The sequence below is a fragment of the Mustela erminea genome, chromosome 1 (genome assembly GCF_009829155.1).
Source record: "Mustela erminea isolate mMusErm1 chromosome 1, mMusErm1.Pri, whole genome shotgun sequence".
In the NCBI taxonomy this organism is placed as follows: Eukaryota; Metazoa; Chordata; class Mammalia; order Carnivora; family Mustelidae; genus Mustela; species Mustela erminea.
This window is the reverse complement of record NC_045614.1, coordinates 62,664,354-62,682,885: the sequence shown is the minus strand read 5'-3', so window position 1 is coordinate 62,682,885 and position 18,532 is coordinate 62,664,354. Positions and strand designations below refer to the sequence as shown.

At 44.6% G+C, this 18,532-nt stretch overlaps 1 protein-coding gene across 3 annotated transcripts in view; it reads left to right on the top strand.

The window, feature by feature from the left end:
- ACVR2B (activin A receptor type 2B) overlaps positions 1–18,532 on the top strand; it is a 40,406-nt gene that overhangs the window by 1,981 nt on the left and 19,893 nt on the right. Inside the window, exon 1 of one of the 3 annotated variants that reach the window (XM_032351453.1) lies at positions 3,238–3,637. The exons of 1 other annotated variant lie outside the window; for it this stretch is intronic. In XM_032351453.1, coding sequence (XP_032207344.1) covers positions 3,553–3,637 — 85 coding nt within the window. In that variant the 5' untranslated portion in view covers positions 3,238–3,552. Of the gene's footprint in view, positions 1–3,237; positions 3,638–18,532 lie in introns of those variants that run through there. One more of the 3 variants, XM_032351313.1, reaches the window with a different exon arrangement.

The window sequence follows — 18,532 nt, the reverse complement described above, 5'->3', positions numbered from 1 at the left end:
GGCTGTCTAGATCCCTCTTGAAGGTCCTGGGCTCTTCCAAGCCCCAGCCTGCAGAGGGGACCTCCTTCTATGGCAGGGCAGCCTCAAATCTGGAACCCTCATCCTAATTTGTCTCCATCTAGTCTCACCAGTCTCATCTCCTTCTCTGAAGAGGCAGGGCAGGGCTGGGGGTGGGGTGGGGATTGGACCCCTGGAAGGACTTTATTTCCCTCTTTCCCACTACTCCCCCCCACTTGGCTTGGGCAGTGCTGAGCAGTATGTTCTGCGAAGTGAGGCAGCTGGAGTTAGACTGAAATCCAAGTACCTATGTTCCTGTCCAGAAAGGAAGGTGGGGTGGCTGGGTGTTTCTTGTGACCACAACAGTGGTGGCCACTGCCCTCACCTGTGAGGAGCGCTGGGAGGAGCTGCCCCAGGCCCACGGAGGGGGAGAGCTGGCTCCCCTGTTCCTTCGATTTCATGGGTTGCCTTCCTTCAAAGTCTTGACTTGCTGTTCAGAAGTACCCCATCACCTGCAGCACACACAGGAGGAGGATCAGGGACAGCACTGTCCAGCAGAAGTGCAGCATCAACCATGTATATAACATAAAATTTTGTAGTAGTGTTAATGAAAGGAAAAAGAAACAGGTGTCTTAGGCTGTTTGGGCTGCTATAAATAAAGACTATAGGCTGTGTGACTTCAATAACAGAATTTGTTTCTCACAGCTCTAGTGTCTGGAAGTCCGAGATCAGTGTGCCAGTATGGTAGGGTTGCGGTCAGGGCCCTCTTTCTGGCTGGCAGATGGCTGTCTTCTCACTGCATCCTCGCATGCCCTTTCCTCTGTGTTTGGAGGGCTAGGTAGAGAAAGATGATTCTTCCTCTTCTACTGATCCCAAACTGAGGGCTAAGTCTAACCCTGATTACCTCCCAAAGGCTCCAGCTCCAAATACCATCGTATTGGAGGTTAGTGTTTCAACATACCGATTTTGAGGGGACACATAGAAACATTCAGTCTATACCTCAGACTAATAATACATATATGTTAATTGAATTTAAATAAAACAAGAAAAAATAAACATTCAGTCTGTAACAAGGTGAAATTAACTTTAATGGTATGTTTATTTACCTTAATATATACCAAGTAATCATTTCATCATGTAATCAGTATTAAAACGGTTAATGGGACATTTTACATTTTTTGTACTATCATCAAAATCCAGTTGTATTTTATTTTATTATTATTATTTTTAAAGATTTTATCTATTTGACGGAGAGACACAGTGAGAGAGGGCGTGGGAGATGGAGAAGCAGGCTTCTCTCCGAGTAGGGAGCCTGATGCAGGGCTCGATCCCAGGACTCTAGGATCATGACCTGAGCCGAAGGCAGATGCTTAATGGCTGGGGCATCCAGGTGCCCTTCCAGTGTGTATTTTAAACTTAGAGAATATGTCAACTCAGACTTTCCCATTTCAGGTGCTCAGTAGTCACATTTGGCTAGTGGTTACTATATTGTATGGTGCAAGTCTAGAAGAAAAGGGGGAATTTATGCTGTAATAATGGCACATGGTGTTTATTACAGGACCACTGTTCAGTTTGTTCTTCAAGTGTTTTGTGGTCTGTGCCTGGTTCAGTATCCTTGTGAAATAAGTCATTTGGTTCTTGCCTTGAAAGACACACTTCTGTGGGTCTCCTTAGAACTTCTGACATCTGTCTCTGTATTTGGGGTTCAGATTAGGGCCTGTGGGGGTGGGGTGTATGCTTTCTGAGTGGAGTGTCAGGAGCCACTGGTGGAGGGGGACTTGGCTCTTATCTGTCCCATCAGGAACCACCAGCTTTGCCCCAAGTTTTCCTCAGGGCTGGATACTCTGATCCACAGATGTTGTGTGTTTCCTCAGGAGAGAAGTGTGTGTGTATATTGAGTGAGGTGACCCTCAGGCTTGTTGTAGTGGTATACCTGCTGGGTACTCCTTGCTGGCTGGCTGGGCTGCCCTTCAAGAGGAGTGGTCACTCTTATCTCTTAGAGGCTCTTCTGAGCTAAATGATATGAGAAGCTCACCCAGTCTTCCAGGCTCTGTAGCTATGTGAATAAACAAGTCCTGGGACCCCACAGCCTCCCACAGCTTGGGTGGGCCTCTGGTGTACTACTCTGCAGGGTTTTTCTGGGCATGGAGAATCCTCAGATAGCACCTAGACCTCTCCTGGCACTTAGCTAAGGAATTTTCAGGGAACCCAGTGAAGGGTGCCCATTCTGTACTGTGGACCTGTGTATCGTGAGCCCCTCTGAGAATCTGATGAAAGCTGTGGACTCTTCCCCCAGGTGACTACAAATAAAGAGAGAGCACATGCACATGAGAGCCAGGACAGGTATTGTGCATGCACACTTTCCCTTTAGCACTGATACCAGTAAGCCTGTAGCCCCCTGCATTGGACTCCGTGAAGTCCTGGCTGCCCTACATGTAGCCACTGTACCAGGCCTGAGGGGCAACTTGTTTCCCTTGGTGGGGGGTGCACTGGATTTCTTCCCACATTGCTTCTAACTGCAGGATGGGACTTTTTTATTTCTGCCTTTTGTGATCCCTGTGTAGTGTTTACATTCCAGCCCTGCTCCCCTCCTTTCTCTCCTCCTAGAAGCAGCCCTCCCTGGAGGGCCTATGCATTCAGCCCCTTCCTGGCAGCTCGGGGTATTGTAGTTGGAGACCAAGGGACATCAAGTGAAGAGTTAAGATTCCCTTGTAGATACTGGCCTGTTACTGTGGATGGAGATTTGGGGGCTGTGAGGAGGAGCTGGTGTGGGAATACTTTTGAGAATGACACTGGATAGACAGTTCTCAGGGTCCTGGCTGGGCAGACCTCATTCTAGGACAGGGTTTCTCAGTCTTGACACTATGGACAATCTGGACCCCATGATTCTTTGTTGTGTGTGTGTTTGGAGGTGGTGGCGGGGAGACCTGTCTTGTGCCATGTAAGATGTTTAGCAGCATGCCTGGCCTCTGTTCTCTCAATACTAGTGGTACTTCTCATTGTGACAACAAAAATGTCCTGGGTAGAGGGCTTGCAAATCACCTCAGGTTGAGAACTCCAATCTAGAGTGTTCCCATGCTTCAAAGAGACAGTTGTGGGAGGTGGGGTTATCGCTAATGCCCACAGCACCCTCTCTTCCCGGATTCAGGGTGGCAGGTTGGAGTCTCCTCAAAGCCTGGGAGATCCCTGCTTGCTCAGCCTGCTCAGTCTTGAGAATTTGATTTGAAATGAGCGGCTCAGGAGTCCCTCCGCCAGCCGGCGAGGAGAATCCTGGCGTCCTTGAGTTTTCCCAGAAGCGGTTTGGGTTTCAGGGAGGTGGCAGCTGTAGGTGGCTGGGCGGCCTGCCTGCCCGCACCCGCCCACCCTCCTCTGCCCACCGCCTTGAGCTTTGCACAGGGGCCTCGCCCTCCCACTCGCGCAGAATGTCAGGCAGTGCGTGTTGCCGAGGCCACCGCGCCGCCTGGAACCCTGGGGCTGCCGGCCTGGGAGCCGCCGGAGCTGCGGCTGGGAGCTGAGGCTGGCCAGAGCAGCGCCGGGCTGCAGCAGGACGTGGGCATGCCCCTGCCCTCGAGCAGGCCGGCCGCCTGGCGCCCCGCCGAGCCCGGGGACGCCAGCGTAGGGGGGCAGCCTCTCCCCCGAGGTATGGGCGCAGGCCTCCACCCTGGCCTCTAGGAGTTGGCGGGTAGGCCCTGGGAGGTGGGCTGGGCAGCGTAGGGGCCAGCACTGGCGGCCCTCACCCAGGGGGTTGGTCTCTCTGGGCGTGTGTGCTGATGTGCTGGCTTGGCAGGCGGCAGCCTCCTGTCTGTGCTCCATTCCAGCCTCTGCTAGCGAGGGCCTTCTGGGGGCTCCTCTCTAATCTCCAGCTCAGCGAGGCACAGCTTGCTGCACTGGGACCCTGATTGCAGACTGGGCCCTTCTGGTGGGAGGACACTGTGCCCATTGCTTGCATTTCCAGGTTCTCCACACCACTGCTGTGTCCCTGTTTATTGAAAGGGGTTGACACTTCTGGTTCAGTCTTGTTGCCTTCTCAGAATTCTTTATTTTCTTTCCTTCCTACCCATTCAGTCTTTGTTCTGCAGTAGACACCCACCCCCTTGGGGCTTTTTTTTTCTTGGTCTTTCTTTACCAGACTGGGGCCTGTTTCCAGAGGACCTGGTGGCCCTGCTCCTGGATGCCCAGGTTGGGGGTGAGGATGGGAATGGGGGAGAGGAGATGCTGCTGCCTTCTTTTGAGTCTCTGTAAGTTTCTCCGTGATGTCTCTATCGGCTGTGCTGATTATAGGGGTTGGGGGTGAGCTGTGCTTCCTGGCCCAGGATCAGTCATGGCTTCCTGCCTTTGAACAGCCCCAGGCTTTGCCCTGGTTATTACAGTCTTGCTGGACACATATATGTGCCTTTTTCAGACTCAGGGACTGGAAGCCCTATCTGGGTGTTTTCATTCATGGACATGTGGTTATTGGGAGCAGGTGTTGGAAAGACAGCCTGGCCCACTGGGCAGATGTGTGGCCCTCATCCCAAGGGACCTTCTCTAGGGGCCGGGCCTGCCACACAATGGGACTTCTCTTTGGTCAGCCTCTCGGCTGGAGCAGAGGTGTTTTATGAGGTGAGCTGGTGTTCTTGTTTGCAAATGTTCCTCTGCTGACTATTTCAGTTCCACTCTGACAACCAAGGAGGCTAAAATTAGTTCTGGGAAGGAAAAGGAAGGCTGATTGGAAACCCAAGCCCTTGGCTGGAGGATGGAGAAGGCTGCTTCCCGGAGTTTGTGGTCAAGCATTTCGGAAGATGTGACCAGACCAGCTGTTGTCTGTCCATCTGAGGAGAGGGTGGGGCCCTGCCGGCCTCCTCAGCCTGAACCAATGGAAATGGGAGGCTGACTTGGAAGCTGACTCTCTTGAGGGTTGATGTCAGGATGTTTTTTTCTTCTGGCTTGTGTAGTGGTGCACAGTGTTTTCAGGTATGAGGACAATGCCTTTTAATGTCTAATGTCATTGACAGTCCTCTTTCTACCTCCCACCACCCTCCCCCATTGATTCAGAAAGAATGTGTGAGTTCTCAGAGCCCTGGGCCGACAGCCATGGGTTAATAAACCCATGTACTTTTATGTACTTTTTGGGAATTTCCTCGTCACTCAAGTTTTGATGTTCCCTTCAGGTGCTCAATAGCCAGGCAGTCCAGGGCCTGCTTTAGAACTGGCTTGGGTGGGAAGAGGGTTAAAGAGGAGCCCTGTGGCTCATGTTTCATTGGGGGGGAGGTCTAGCCTTTCTGCCTGAGAAACTGGGGATCAGGGTTCAGCTGCTCTAGGACTTAGAAATAGAGGGGCTGAAAAGTTACAGAGGTGAATTCTGCTTTCCCTCCCACCAGGCTGGCCCCTCTTGTGAACCCCCAACCTGAGAGTGGGTCCTGTAGGGGCACTCAGGGGAAGGAGAACTAGGACAATGCAGTTCTGCCTCCTCTGCCCTGAATAACCACTCTGAAACCTCCCTTTACTCAAGGGTCTCCTGGTTAGCTACCAGGGTATAGCTGGGGGGTATGGTATCACTTGGGCCATATTTCTTTTCCCATTTTAAATTTTATTAATTTCTGATTTTATGAATGATACACATACATTCAACTGCAGAAACCAGAGCCTTTTACTACCCTCAGTCCCCACCTGGTCCCATCTGAGTCCTTCTACACATTTTATCTGTGCATCTGTGGAAGTACTTAGAGAAATAGGATTTTTTTTTTTGAAGATTTTATTTATATATTTGTTAGAGAGAGAGAGAGATCACAAGTAGGCAGAGCAGCAAGCAGAGAGAGAGGGGGGAAGCAGGCTCCACACTGAGCAGAGAGCTCGATGCCGGGCTCAATCCCAGGACCCTGAGATCATGACCTGAGCCGAAGGCAGAGGCTTAACCCACTTAACCACCCAGGCACCCCAAGAAATAGGATTTTTTAACTTAAAACTGTATTGTTTCTTTTCAAACATTTAATTGGGGTATAAAATGCATGTAGAACAGTGTAATTATCCCAAGTGACAGCTTGATGAATTTTCACAAACTAAATATGCCTGTGGAATCAGCATCTAGGTGGAGAATCAGAAATTGACCAGCCCCTATCTCCACCAAGCCCTTTCTTGTTCCCTTCCAGTCTCTACCCCTACATCCCTAAGGGTAATCACCATCCTGACTTCTCACAGCCCACATTAGTTTTGCCTGTTCTTGTGCTTTATATGAATGGAATCTAACAGAGTGAATTGTTCTTTGTCCATCTTTTGCTTACCAAGTTTATGACTTAATATCTGTATTGTTACATGTCATGGCTTTTAAATTCAGAGTCTTTCTCCTATGTATGGATCTACCTGATCATTTTAATAGCTGTGTGAAATTTCAAAGTTTGTATATGACTACATTTTATCTAGTCTGTTGATGGATTTTCTGATTGTATACAGCTTATGCAGGTTGGTTCTTAAGGACAGATGACGAGGAATTTCTGGGTCATAGGATGTGCATATTTTATTTTTATCAAGATTTATTTTTTTAAGGTATCTCTGCACCAAATGTGGGGCTCAGACTCACAGCCCTAACATCAAGAGTTGCGTGCTGTACTGACTGAGCCAGCCAGGCCCCCCAGGACATGTATATCTTAAATTTTAATAGGTACTGAGAAATGGCTATACTGTTTTTCCCCCCACGAGGCTACCCAGGTGATGGCAGTGGGGACAGAAGCTGGGTGAGATGGCAGGTGGCCTCCTGCAGCTATCTGTAGGCCTCTCCTCCCCCTCCAAAAATGCGAGATTGCAGAGGTTGGAAATAGCCCACTTCGTAAAAGGTGCCCAGACAAGGTCTAGTGTCTGAGGAGAGCCAGAGAGGCTCCTTCCTGTGTCTGAGCCTCCTGTGTTGATAGAGGAGAGGTAGCAATGGACTTGCCAGTAAATGCTGCTCTGGGTTTGAGATTGCTATGCATGTGTGTGTCTGTGTGAGTTCACCAACCAGGCTTTACACTGCCTTCAGCCTCCAGAGAGAAGGAGGCACTTGCTGAAGGTTGTGAGGAGCTGTGCATAACAGAGCACCAGCACTGGTGACCCCAGTGCATTTGACAAGATTGTGGCATGGCAGGACCCTGATTTCACATGTAGGGATCATGGTGGCAGGGGATATAGGAGACACTTGTAGAAGAATTATTTTAGCATTTGGTGAGGAGCTTCTTATGACAGAAGGGGCTCTGGTGAGCTTCACTTCTGTCTGAGCGTGTGCAGTATTCCCTTGTATAACTTTCTGCCACGAATGGCCACAGAACTAGGGAAGATAATTTGAGATAACTTTTTCCCAGAGCCTTTGCTTTCCTAGTCTGCTTCTTCAGCATGCTGTCTGCTGTTTCACCACTCTTTCCCTGGGGATTCCTTGTGTAAACCCATTTGTCAGGCTCTGCTTGTGGATTTAGGTGACTGTGGACTTACAGTACTGTTTCTAGGATGAATGACGTCTCGGTCAGCTTTCCCACTTTGTGCAGGTGATGTGCACTGTCTGTGCCTTAGACTGATAGGGCAGCCATAGAATGGGTGGCTTTGAAATACCATAGACTGTGTGTCTTCAGTAACAGAAATGTATTTTCTCACAGTTCTGGAGGCTGGAAGTTCTCTTCGGAGAGCCAGCAGGGTTGGTTTCTGGTGAGGACTTTCTCTGGTTTGCAGATAGCTGCCTACATACTGTGTCCTCACATGGTCTTTTCTCTGTGTGTACATGCACTTCTGGTGTCTTTCCTCTTCATCCGAGGATACCAGTCCTGTAGGATTAGGGCTCTACCCTTACAGCCCAATTTGACCTGAATTACCTCTTTAAAGGCTTTACGTTCAGTACAGTCACATTGGGAGTTAAGAATTTTGGGGCAGGGGAGACACTCAGTTCAGTCCCCAACAGTTTGAAATAATAAAATTGGTTGAAAGGGAATTCTGTTTCCCTCTTGAGTTACACTTTGGAGTGGAAGTTACTTTTTCCATGCCTCCAGGGTCTGATTAAACACTTCCATGGATGGGATTATCTACATAGGTGATTTCAATTTCTTTGTATGGGTAGAGCCCCTTTGGGTATTATGTGTTCCTGAAAATAGCCTAAAAGCTGGGTGAAAAGTAGATATGGAAGCTTCCTCCTATGATGACCAAGACCAGCCCTCTTTCTGAAGGCATCTGGAAAAGATGGACAGATTGCAACAACATCTTTGGCTGAAAGCAACTTACAGCTAAGAAGATACTGAAGACCTACCAGGACAGGATATGTGTGAGACCCTGGGTGGTGACTTTGATGTTTGAGTCTCTTTTTAGCCCTTCCATATGGGCAACCAAGAGGGTTGCATTTGCATTTGATGGCCTTGTGGGGCTAAGGAAGACAGGGATTGGAGTTTTCAAATGAGGGCAAGTATGGTGAACCCCTCCTTTTGAGTTGGAACTCCAAAAACTTGGGGCAAAGGGGAACCAAAAGAAGACAAATCTAAAGCAGGATTAGGATGTTCTGGAGTTACTAGTGCCCTTAGCTGCCGGCTAGGAATACATGTAACATTATAGGAATGTTAGGCCTCAAGTTATTTTACAGACAATTTTGCACATATCATTCATTACTGGGTGATCATGATCATTTTAAATAAGTAGCCATTTAAAATAAATAAATAAATAAATAAATAAATAAATAAATAAATAAATAAATAGTTTCAACATCACAGTTGAAGCAAAACCTGGGTGAGCTCCAGACTGGAGTTATCATAGGTATATTGAAAAATTATGCTTGCTACGATCAAGGAAATGAAAGTGGGGATTTCAGTAGAGAGCTGGAAGAGCTAAACGAAAACGATATTATAGATCTACGTTGTATATGGACAGAAATTAAGAACTCAGTGGATGATTTTATCAAGAGATTAAGTAAAACTGAGGAGATATTAATGAACAGGAAGACAGATCAGAGGATAGTAAACAGACTTAGTCCTGGAAAGAGAAAAAGATAATACAGAAGAGAGGGAAAGATACAGAGAGGACAAAGTGAAACGGGCTAAGATCCATGTAATCAGAGCCACACAAATAACCAGAAATAAAAGAAGCAGAAGAGATAATAGCTGAGAACTTTGCAAAATGAATGAAAGGCGTCAAGCCACGGGTTTAAGATGCCCTGTGAACCTAGATAAGATAAATAAAATTTACTCACCTAATCTTATTCTGGCCAAACTTCTGAACACCAAGGAGAGAATCTTAAAAGGCAGCCAGAGAAAAAAGGCACATTTACAATCAAAAGAGTAATGGTTATATTGACATCTAACGTCTCAGTAACCGTGGAAGCCAGAAGACAATGGAATGATAGCTTTAATGCTAAAAGAAATAATTGTCAACCTAAACTTCTATATTAAGTGAAACTATCTGTCAAGAATGAAGGTATCAGGGCACCTGGGTGCCTCAGTCATTTAAGCTTCTGACTCTTGATTTTTTGCTCAGGTCATGACCTTAGGGTTGTGCGGTCGAGCCCCATGTCTGGCTCCACATTCAGCTGGAAGTCTGCTTGAGATTCTCCTTCTCTCTGTCTCTGCCCTTCTTCTCTTCTCTTTAAAATAAATACATAAATTAAAAAAAAAAAAAGAGTGAGGGTATCAAGTAAAGAGAGTGTTCTTCAGGCAGACGCTAAATGATCTAAATGGGAGGTCATAGATGCAGAAAAGAATGGCAGACACTGAAAATGATATGCATTTGGACATGAAAGAAGTGTGTTACTGAGTTTGAAATACATATAAAAGCATCACATGACAACAATGCTATATGGAGAGTGCAGTGAACATATAATTTAATTGTTCTAAAAGTTCTTACATTGGCCACCATGAAGATGAAACTACCCGTTAATGTTAGGTTTTGATAATTCAAGGAGGCATCTCTGGGGTAATCACTAAAGGATAGAAAGGTGATAACTTTCAAGCTAATAAAAGGGACAGATGGAATAGTAGAGAATTCACAAATTGAAAAGAAAGCAATAAAAGTGAGATAAGGGAACATAGAGCAGGAAAGGTAAATAGAACTAATATCCTTAATGAATATAAGATGCAAAAGTCTTTAAAACATTCACAAATAGAATCTAGCAATATGTAAAAAACAAAACAAAACATCATGACCAACTGTTTAGTCTCAACTATTTTAACTGGTTTAACAATTGAAAATCTAATCTGCCATCCATGTTAACAGAGCAAAAAACAAAAAAACAAAACAGTATTATCTCAGTAGCTGCAGAAAAAGCCTGTAGGGTATAATCTTTAATTCTTGGAGTAAAACAGTTTGGAAATGCAAAGGACTACAAAGAGTCAAGGCTATCTTCAAGAAAAAGAACAAGTGGTGCCTACTGGATTTGAGGATTAAAATGGGAAGCTTTTGGGATGCCTGGGTGGCTCAGTGGGTTAAGTGTCTGCTTTGGACTCAGGAGTGATCTGGGTGTCCTGGGATTGAGCCCCACATCATGGTCCCTGCTTGGAAGGGAGTTTGCTTCTCCTTCTCCCTCTGCTCCTCCCCCTGCTCATGCTGTCTCTCTCTCTCTCAAGTAAAATATCTTTAAAAAATAAATAAAATGGGAAGCTTTTGGTGTTAGATAGCTAAATAGACAATGGAATAGAATAGAAAGTCCAGAAATATATCCATGCCTATATGGATGCTTAATTTAAGACAAAGGAGAAACACAGAAGTTGGAAAATGGACCACTTTTCCCGTAAGAGTCAAAGCATTTCAGTTCTTTTGAAGTGATATTTCATAGGCATGAGAAATTGTTTCAGTATTGGGAAGTGGTACTAGTTGATGGGGCTTCAACAGGGGAATAAATCACCCATTTTTGTCTCTTAGCATTATAAAATTTCATCTTAATAACCACTTTAGCTATGTTGACATGGTATATTTATTTCCCTTCATTTACTTTCAACTTGTCTTTATGAATTTTTTGTTTCAGATTATTCAGTGTTAGAATTTCCATCTGGTTCCTTTTTTTGGTAGGTTTTTTGTTAAAGGTTTTATTTATTTATTTGAGAGAGTGATCAGGAATGAGTGGGAGAGGCAGAGGGAGAGCAGACTCCCTGCTGAGCAGGGAGCCACGGTGGGAGATGGGAGGTGGGATGTGGGCTTAATCCCAGGACCCCAAGGTCATGACCTGAGCTGAAGGCAGACGCTTAACCAACTAAGTCATGCAGACACCCGTTTTTTGTAGGTTTATTTCTCTGCTGATGTATCCTATCAATGCCTTCATTGGAACGTATTTTCCTTTAGTTTCTTGAACGTGTACTTCTGATAGTTACTTTAAAATCTTTGCTAATTCCAACATCTGATCATCTTAGAATTAGTCTCCAGCAATTATCTATTCTCTTTTATACGAGATACATAACCTGTTTTTTATATAATCTTGGATTATATCTAAATATTGTGAATGATAATTGTAGAGGCTCTGAATTCCGTTATGTTCCTCTTAAAAACCTTGTTTGTTTTGAGTTTGTTTTGTTTTGCTGGTGGTGTTTTTTTTTTAAATTTTTTTATTTTTATGTTAATAGGTGGTTATATTGGCTGAATTCATAAACTCTTCCATGTTGTGTAGCTCCTGAAATATCTGTTTTAGCTCCTTTAGGCTTTCTTGGTTGCTTGAAGTGTGTTTGGTGCCTGTGTTAAAGGTCAGCCAGCAGTTTGAACAGAGTTTACATGTAGACTCTGGCTCCCATCCCAGTGTGGCTGTCACCCTGTATCTCCTTTGGTTTTCATCTTCAAGATACCTATCACTATCTCTTGTGTTGCATCTTTGGGTTTTTGTATCCTTGTTGTATCTTCTTTTTTTTGTTTGGTGGAGCGTATCCTTTAGTACCTTTTTGAGAAAGGGTGATCTTACTTTTCTCTCTTCTTCCTTCACATTTCATTAATAGTTGAGTGGGTATGAGCTTATAAATAGGACCCCTTCCCCCAAGTTGGCTGCAGGAAGTATAAAGCCATTGATTCCTAATTTTTTATAGGTGACATTTCTCTCTTGATAGACATTTGTTATGGGTTCTTTTCTTGTCCCCACTGTGGTGAAATTTCACAGTGATAGACCTTGCTGGGAGGCCTGTTTTCATTCACTGTGATGGTCTTTGATTTCTTCTCTTTTGTTTTCTCCTTCCACAACTCCTGTTACTTAGGTCTTGAACTTCTGGACTGGGCCTCTAGATTCCTTTTCTGTTTTCTCTCATATTTTCTGTATTTGTGTGTGTTTACTTGACTTTGTGAGATTACTTCAGTGTTATCTTTTATTCCTGTTGGTTTTAATTTCTGCCACCATATATGTATGTGTGTATGTATATATATATATTAAAAAAATTTTTTTTAAAGCTCTTTCATTCTCTGATTTTTTAACAATGCCATTCTGTTTATTTTTCATGAGTGCATTGATTTTCTTTTTTTAGCTCTCTGAAGGTATTGATAGGATTTTTGTGAAGTGAAGTTATCTTCTCCCTGCATAATCTCTGTTTTCTCCAAGTTGCCCCCCCCCCACCCCCGCCTGTTTTTATCTCTGTCTTTCAGGTACGTGGCTTTCCTAGACCTTTTAATATTTAAGGATGGACCTGAATACTGATTGAGAGCTCTAAGCTTCTGAGTGGAACCTACCAACTGTAGGATGATCTGATGTTTTTGAAGCTAGTTAGACTAGCTAGTTAGACTCTCCTGAAAAGTATCTTCTGCTTTCTGTTTGGGGATTGGTGGGGGAGGGTAGTAAAGGTCTGGCTGCCAACATCCTAGGAACCACAGTGGGAGGACAGCTGGAGTTTCTGTACTTCGTATATTGTTCTGTATACGTCTTGTGTCAGTATGGTACCTGTGTCCTCAAATTTTCCCACTGCTCCCTTTCCAGAGGCTCTTTATTTTATCTTCTTTAGAAAATAATCTACTGTCTGCTGGGTTGGAGGAAGCAGCCCCCAGCCATGGTGACTGGTAGTGAGCTCTGAGAATCTGGCCAGCCTTTCTGTCTTTGGATTCATCTTCACCTCCACTCTTACAGAGACATCTGATTACATAGATTCCTGAGTTTTGGAGGATCCTGGGTAGAAATTGTGTTGCTTTTCAGCTTTCTCCACAACCAGTTCAGGAGTCTTTGTGGTTATTGACTACTTGTGTGTCTGCTTTCCAGCTTCTGTGTTTTTTTCCTTTTGTTTGTTTGTTGTTGTTTTACCTCTATGGGTTTATGTTTTAAAAACTTCTCTGTGCTGTGGTTTTCATGGAAGTACTGGAGATAGAAAAAGTAATACTTGTGTATAATCTGTAACCTTTACCCAGAAGCTCTCTTTTTAGTATTCTTTAGAAATGGTGTCGCTTGGAGAAAGGCAAGGATTGCAGAGAAGGCCCTGGACCCACACTTTGTTCTATGGGAGCATGGTGTCTGGGACTTGTTTATAGAGTCGAAGCTGGAAGTGAATTGAGGTGACTTGGCTTGATTTCCTTGTTGCTAGGCTGGGCTTGTGAAAGCATATAGAGCTCTTCCTATCACCCTTGGAAAATACTTCTGGATTTACATTTTGGCAATAATAGTGAAATAGTAAAACAGTTGATAAATGTCCTCATGCAAGACACATAAAATCTGGATAAGATATAATTAATATCCTTTTAAAATGGATGTGCAGGTGCCTGGGTGGCTCAGTTGGTTCAAGACTGCTGTTGGCTCAGGTCATGATCCTGGAGTCCCAGGATGGAGTCCCGCCTCAGGCTCCCTTTACAACAGGGAGTCTGCTTCTCTTTCCACCTGCCCCTCCCCTCTCTTGTGGGCCCTTGTGCGTGCATGCGTGCTCTCTCTCTCTCTCTCTCTCTCTCTCAAATAAATAAATAAAATCTTAAAAAAAGTTAAAGAAATTAGAATGGATATGCATAGCTGCATATGTAGGAAAGTAAGGGAGAAGGAAGAGGAGACTGAAAATTAGAACTGCATTAGTTCTAATTAGGACTCTGTCCCTATCCCTAAACTTAGAGGTGTTGGTTTAGTGACAGTGTGTAAGGCACTTAGAGATAAGGTATGAAATTGAGACTGAGGCCCTCATATGATAAAACTTCTGTGGGGTTATACCTTCAGTGAAAGTATGGACTAGAAGAAACATTCTTTTGCTGATAAAGGGAGTATATAATGAAAGGTCTTGGCCTAGGTTGATAGGGAGGCTGGAGTTTACCTTGAGAATTTATAACCATGGGTCTGTGCTTACATGAGCTTGGAGTTGAAGTTTATACCAACTAGTGTTCTCTGGGAAACTTGAAGTTGAGAAATTAAAGTGATTCCAAATTGATGATATCCTAGAAAGTTTGGCAGAAGCAAAAAAATAAATTATCTTTGGAACATTGCCCCCTCAAACTTGGCCTTCGAGTATTCTCACAGAAGAGGCCTGATGAACATAAGATATGTATCCAAAAACAGAATCCAAAATTCTGAGGATCCTAAATTCCAAACACACCAGGAAATAAGATACCATGAGTGAAAAATCATCATCTAACAGGTGGCAGAGATAAATGTTCAAGAAATTAAATTATGGAGTTAATAAAATAAGGGTTTGGGAGTATGACAAATAAGTATCAAAATTAATCAGTATCAAAATTAATCAAGAAACTTTTTTTAAAAATAGAGCTTCTAGAAGTGAAAAAATAGGTTAATTGAATTTATAAATTAAGTAGAAGAGCTAAACAGCAAATTAGACACAACTGAAGAGAGAATTAATAAATTGGAAGTTAGGCCATATACAATTAATCCATAGTGGTGCCTAGAGACAGAATTGGAAAACATAAAGGCAGAGTTAAAATACTGGATAGAGGGGCATCTGGGTGGCTCAGTGAGTTAAGCCTCTGCCTTCAGCTCAGGTCATGATCTCAGGGTCCTGGATTGAGCCCTGCGTTGGCCTCTGTGCTCATCAGGGAGCCTGCTTCCCCCTCTCCCTCTGCCTGCCTCTCTGACTACTTATGATCTCTGTCTGTCAAATAAATAAATAAAATCTTAAAAAAAAATACTGGATAGAATGAGAAAGTCTAATATACTTCATTTATTTATTTATTTATTTATATTTTGAAGATTTTGTATATTTGAGAGAGTGCACGTGAGAGAGAGAGCACAAGCAGCGGGGGAAGGGCAGAGGAAGAGGGAGAAGCAGACTCTCCGCTGAGCAGGGAGCCTGATGCAGGACTTGATTCCAGGACTCTGGGATTATGACCTGGGCCCAAAGCAGACTCTTAACTGACGGAGCCACATAGGTGCCCCAAGTCTAATATACTTTAATAGGAATTTCAGAATCATAGAATAGAGAGATGCAATACTAAAATTAATAAAAAGCCAAGAATTGTTCAGAATTGATAATAGAAGTAAATCATTGAATAAAAAGCATATTTTTCCAAGCAGTGTAAATAAACATATACTTAGACACATGGCTCATATTGAAACTGTAAAGAGATGATCTAAGAACGCTGAAAAGACAGAGTATCTACAAAGTTAAAATAATAGCAGACTTTTCAGCAACAACAGTAGAAGTCAGAAGACTGTGGAATAATATTTTCAAAATGACCAGAGAAAATAACTCAGCCTGAAAGTTTATGTTCTTTTAAACTGTCAGTTGGGAAACAGGGCAAAATAACATTTTCAGAAAAGCAAATAAAAGCTTTTCTACCAAAAGATCTTTACTGAGGGAGGATGTTCTTTTAGAAGGACAGTGGCTTCAGAAGGAAGAGCAGAGATGTAGGGTTGGCTGAGCAGACGAACTGATGAAAGTTTGGACAAATAAGAAAATACCGGGACGCCTGGGTGGCTCAGTGGGTGCTAAGCCTCTGCCTTCGGCTCAGGTCATGATCCCAGGGGCCTGGGATCGAGTCCCGCATTGGGCTCTCTGCTCAGCAGGGAGCCTGCTTCTCCTTATCTCTCTCTCTGTCTGTCTCTCTGCCTATTTGTGATCTCTCTCTCTCTGTCAAATAAAAAATAAAATCTTTAAAAAAAAAAAAAAGAAAATACCGAGTGTATACAATAGAGATCATCTCTGCTTTGGAAGGAAGATAAGAACAGTGGTAGCAGATTAAATATTTAACACCAATATTACATCAAATTGATTACGTGTTGTTGGAAGGAGGTAGTTGGGTCTAAAGCAGTTAAGTTCCTATGAGGGATGGTAGAAATATTGATTAACTTTAGCATAAATAGTACGTATTAAAGTTTAAAGGCTAGCTTGTAATAGAATAGATACAGAGTGAGTTATTTCAAGACCAGAGTGGCTGAAATGTGGAATTAAAAAAAGATATTCAAAGGTGGTAGCAGTCGAGAGAAAAAAAAATGTAAATATAGCAGTAATCATGAATATAATGGGATTCAGGTCTAGGTCAAAGACAGTGTTAAGTTGAACTGGAAGAAAAAGATAAAGATTTAAAATAAAAGAAAAAGATAAATTCAGAAAATACTAACCACAAAATGTTGTATATCTACATTATTAATCTTTTTGGTGAAGAGCAAATAAACAAATAAAGGGAGTTACTATATGGTTAGAAAGTTTTAATACCAAGACTATGTAAAGAATTCATGCAAGTCCTGGGAAAAGCAGCCTAGCAGAAAAATGGGAAAGGATGTGAATAGGCATTTCTTAGAAGTAGGGGTTAATAAACACAAAAGGATGAGCCGTTTCACACATAATTAAGAAATGGGGATCAAAACTCTCCTACACCGTTTCATACTGATCAGGTGAGCAAATACTGGGGTGAGTGTGTAGCTCAGTGGGGCTGTAGTCTTCTGGGAACATGAATTGGTACATCCAGAAGGGTCCTTGGGAGGAAAGTTTGACAGCCTCTGGTTGAGTTGAAGATGCTCCTACCTTATGATAGGACCCAGCATCTCTAACATACCCCCTGCCTGCGTGTGAGCACAGGACGAGTCCAGAGGCTTCCTGGTGGCTGCGCTCAGATCCTTACCCCTTGTAAATAACCTAGAAGTGCAGTGGCAGGCTGGCCACTTCCCTTGTAAGCTCGGACTGCAGAGCCGGGCTGCCTGGGTTCCAAAACCGGGCTGCCTGGTTTTGACACTTGGTAGTTACTTGGGGAAGATACTTCACCTCATTGTGCCTCAGCTTAGGATACATTTATTTATTTACTTACGTGTTTATTTGGGGCGGGCAGCGGGAGATGGAGAGAAAAAAATCTTAAGGTGTGGAGCCCTACCTGGGCTCGATCTCATAACCCTGAGATGATGACCTCAGCTGAAATCAAGAGTTGGATGCTTAACCACCCAGTCACCCCTAAATTACTATTTGCAAAATGCTTAGTTTAGTGCCTGCTGTGTGTTTGTTAAATGAATGCGTATCAGTGTGGATGGCTCACAAATAAATGGGTCAAGTCAAACAAGCCAGTGTGTCAAGAGGTTGTTTGGCTGCTGGGAACGTGCTGGAGCTCTTCTCTTGTGTGCCAGTTCAAAGGTGCAAGTATACATGCATTGTGGATTCTGTCTGTGCCGCTCCACCTGGAGTCTGGGGAGTGAGGGAGAGCACTGGCCCCCACTCAAGTATGGAGGCCTGGAGGCTTCTGGGAGGAGGGTGCACCTTGGCATGCTGACGGCAGAGGACTGAGGTGGATGTGGTGGGCGGCATCCCTTTCTCACTGGTCTGCGATGCCCCTGTGGTTGGGGCTGGGCATCTGCTTCCTGTGGAGGGAGAGGGGGACTGCCGAGGGGCTTCAGGAGCCAAGGGTAGAATGCAGCCAGTTGCTGGTTGCTGGGGTCTGAAGCTGCTCTGGGAGATGTTGGCCGGGCTGGATGTACTCCAAGCCCAGAGCTCAGGGAGCCCCAGGGGAGGTGTGGTGTGGCCACGCTAGCTCTGTATCTTCCTGCGTGGGGTCTGCCTTAATCGCCCCCCCCCCCACTTCTGCATCCCTCTGTCTCCCTTCCCTCCCTGTTGTGCTTCCAGTGCCTCCTAGGCAGTATCTGGGTGGGCTTTCCCCTGCATCTCCCCAGCACATAGTGGCTGTGTCCAAGGCCAGCTGGACTGGGAAACACCTCCCTGTGCTTGTCGTCGAGTGTCAGAACTGGTCTTTTTGGGGCAAGCTCTGGAATGTTGGTTCAGAGTGGAGTATGTATTTTTATTTCTCTCGGGGGTGGTATGTGTCCAGGAGTGGGGTTTCTCTGCTCACCTGGGCTGAGGGCTTGGGAAATACTGGGGTCTTCTTTCCAACAAAGTCTAAGCCCCTTGGAATCTAGGGACTGCCTGTTGGGGACACTGCTACTTGTATACATAGTTCGTCTGGAGGCTAGCAGTTGGGTTGGCTGTGACTCAGGGATGGAGTGAGCCACTGCCCAGGTATCTGGGAGGTAGGCTGCTCTCAGGGCTCTGAGGTAGCAAATATGGGGGAGGGGTACTGCTGGCACCCCATCTTGGGAGTGCAGCTTCCTCTCCTGCTGGGATAGGCCAGTGAGTGGGTGGGGGTCGGAGAACCTCATGCGAACAAGCACAGGCAGGAACCCTGTGTCTATTAAAAGGCAGAGGTTGGAGTGTTGCCAGAGGCTATAAATAGCTGAGTGTGTGCAGAAGCCAGCATGAGGAGG